At 32.7% G+C, this 3,332-nt stretch overlaps 1 protein-coding gene across 1 annotated transcript; it reads left to right on the top strand.

The window, feature by feature from the left end:
- Positions 1-431: 431 nt before the first annotated feature.
- LOC146900294 (protein neprosin-like) lies at positions 432-1,634 on the top strand. Its single transcript, XM_085736026.1, has 3 exons — positions 432-603; positions 865-1,011; positions 1,165-1,634. Exons 1-3 carry the CDS (start codon positions 544-546, stop codon positions 1,540-1,542), a joined length of 585 nt encoding a protein of 194 aa, XP_085592152.1. The 5' UTR covers positions 432-543; the 3' UTR covers positions 1,543-1,634.
- The last annotated feature ends 1,698 nt before the right edge of the window (positions 1,635-3,332 follow it).

Here is a 3,332-nt window from a genome sequence, read left to right on the forward strand (position 1 = left end):
TTGACACCCGAAAACCAAGATAAAACCAAAACAAAAATATGACCTTTCAACATTCGGGTAGGGTTTGGGCATGGGTTCGGGGTGGGTACATATATCCTCGTTACCCGTCCCGTACCCGTATTTTGAAATCGGAGAAAACCCAAACCCATACCCAAACCCAGTCAAATTGGGGAAAACCCGTCAAATCAGGGTTGGTTTGGGCGGGTACCCATAGACACGGGGTTTGTTGCCATGCCTATTAATCAATCCATTCATTTCCGTAATTTTTTTTTGATTAAATTATTATTTTTTTAAATATTTTAAATTTTGTGTCTCTGTTTTTAAGCAAAATCATGTGTATCATTTAAGATTTTGAATTATTTTTCATAGTTATGTTTAGTACATTATATTCTTTTTTTTATATGTCGGGGGTAATGTTCGTTGCATTACTCTTGTTTAAAAAAAAAAAAAAAGATAGTTAGGATTAAAGTCATCACTTTTATTAATGTCATAATTTTGTATTTTAGCCAATCAAGCTAAACTCAAGTATAATATTTTTTATATATGCAGGTCTTGCCACAACTCTATGGGGACAACCGCCCTAGATTGTTTATTTACTGGACGGTAAGTAAATTAATGGAACAAATATCAGGTGGAAAAGTATCATAGCACTACGTACTTGTACAATATTATATATGCTTCATGTGTAATATGCACATTAACAAAAAAATAATGATAACTAGTTCAATTGAGTAAGTAAATGATTAATTAACAACAAAAATTATATTTTCTACATGAATTAACCATAATTTTTAACATGAATTGTAACATGAATTGAATAGTTCATCTACTCAATTAAATTAACTATGATTATAATAATTGCAGGCTGATGGATATAAAAATACTGGGTGCTACAATTTACTATGTCCAGGGTTTGTTCAAACTAACAAAAATGTTGTAATTGGAGGTACAATTACTCCAACTTCTACATATAACGGAGGACAATTTGAAATTACCTTACTGATCTGGAAGGTAATTTTCTGATGAGATTACCAAATTGACCTTAGAAGAGTAGGATAAATTGATAGATATCTCTTGATAAATTTTGTCAGTGTATCTATCATTTTCAATACAAAATGGTGTTTTTAAAGGTTTTATTTGATTTTCTATTCTATGTGTGTGAAGGATCAAGACAATGGGAACTGGTGGTTTGGATATGGAACTGAAATAGTTGGGTATTGGCCATCCTCCTTGTTCACAAAGTTGAAGGATAGTGCACATGCAATTCAGTTTGGTGGAGAAATAGTAAATACAAAATCAACAGGGTCTCATACTTCTACCCAAATGGGTAGTGGACATTTTGCTGAGGAGGATTATGGAAAAGCTGCATATTTTAAGAATTTACAAGTTATGCAATCTAATAACTTGTTTTTTCCATTGTCAGAAGATCCAACGTATTTAGCAGAGCAACCAAATTGTTATAATATAAAAGGAGGGAGTAGTAAAGACTGGGGAAAATACTTTTTCTATGGTGGACCTGGCAGGAATGAGAATTGTCCTTGAGTAAATAATAATAATAATTATTATTATATAGAAAATCTTTCAAAAAATAGTAATATACTATGAAAATAATCAAAATCTCTTTGGCGTTTTTATTTTATTTTATTTAGGTGACTTATTCTTATGTTATCCATTGGTGATACCATTGCCAATTGGACTCTTTGTAATTGTCTAAAGAGAATCACTTCACTTATATATCTTATCTTACTTAATATAAATCTAAGGTGGTCTGATTTCCCTAAATCCCTAACCCTAATGCTGCCCTAACACCCCAAAATGACAAATTTAACCTTGAATAAGAAGCTTTTTCCCTCCTAAATCATCACATTAATGAGCAACTAACTACTATTTAACATTGTCTTCACCAATTTAATTTTGCACGTTTTTTGCTACCTAGAGCCATGCCAATAACAAATGCAAACATAAAAAAACGTGCAAGACGCGGGACTCTAGAAGTGTTTAGTTGCACACCTTTGGGACCTACAACTAGGAGACATCATTTAATTCTTGGTTTTTTTGTGTTTCTGCATGTTATGTTCACGCCAACTAAGAACCTTATGTCATTCCTATAAATTGGTGATACCATTTGGTCTGTTTGGCTAGTATCTCAAGTTAGCGCACCTGCATACAAAAGCTCAGTAAAAAACATTTGATATCTTGAGCTCTTTTTAAGCGCATCTATGGCAACCAAAGGTCTGTATTTGCCTCAACCAATTTGTTCACATGGACAGCTATATGTTGCATTGTCAAGAGTTACATCAAGGAAAGACTTTAAGATATTGATTATTAATGATGAAGGGGAATATAGTTATGTCACATCTAATGTAGTTTACAAAGAAAATTTTCAAAATGTACTTTGATTTTTCGTTTAACTGTTTGACTTATAAAAAAATCCATGTATGTCACATTGATCAATGATACATGATATCCTAGAATGGTTTATTTTTCAATTTTCTTGAGTTGATTGTAATCAAAATATATTGATCAATAGTCTATAACAGACCCGCGCGACAGCGCGGGATCAAGAGTCTAGTTATTTTATAATCCTAATTTGTCCTCCCATATTTCTTTCATAAACCCTACCTTTTCCCTCCTAAACTAGATTAGCGGTCCCTAATTAGTGCAAATCTCATCACTCCAATATCCTACATTTTATGCATTAATATCGCCTGTTTTTCCTTTTCCATGAACAACCCTGATATATGCAGCGAAAGAATGTTTCCCATAGACTCTCACGAAGCCTTCAATATAAGTAAATGTGGCAAAAAAGGTTTAATATTTTAATCCCGGATTTCATGTCAATAGTGGTGGTGTTATGCAACTAAAATACATTGTTCCTGAAGCCTCGTGATTTTTTTTCGGCCATATGTAGCATTATTCTTCCATGAATAGTCCTCTTCTAATGTATTCAAGAAAATGTAATCCTGCCTTAATCACCTAATCACATGTATTGGGTCTAAACTCATTCCATGACATTAAATCATATTTTTTTTACCAAGACATGTAATTATCCTACCAGCGGGCTACCATTGTATGCTAGTAAATTCTATAGTTGACTTCCAAAAGCTTATTGTAACAACCTACCCACAATTTTATTTTTCAAAGCATGTTTATGTTACTATTCTTATGTTTTGGTTTGCTTACACTGTAGTTCACTTAAGAGTTCATAATTTTTTGGCTTAAATATGTTATTCGTCCCTGCAAATAGGGATCGCTTAAAATTTCGTCCCTGCAATCGCTAATCCTTTTTTTTTGCCCCTGCAAAGTTTAATCAGTTAAAAATTCGTCCCTTG

This window comes from Medicago sativa, chromosome 8, assembly GCF_051527215.1.
Source record: "Medicago sativa cultivar Bolivia chromosome 8, Bolivia_mono, whole genome shotgun sequence".
NCBI lineage: Eukaryota > Viridiplantae > Streptophyta > Magnoliopsida > Fabales > Fabaceae > Medicago > Medicago sativa.

Bases quoted from the DNA above. Each gene is read 5' to 3' on its own strand.
- LOC146900294 (XM_085736026.1), top strand. From the start codon at position 544: ATGCAGGTCTTGCCACAACTCTATGGGGACAACCGCCCTAGATTGTTT. The intron at 604-864 runs GTAAGTAAATTA...TAATAATTGCAG, and splicing joins GATTGTTTATTTACTGGACG to GCTGATGGATATAAAAATAC. The intron at 1,012-1,164 runs GTAATTTTCTGA...ATGTGTGTGAAG, and splicing joins TTACCTTACTGATCTGGAAG to GATCAAGACAATGGGAACTG.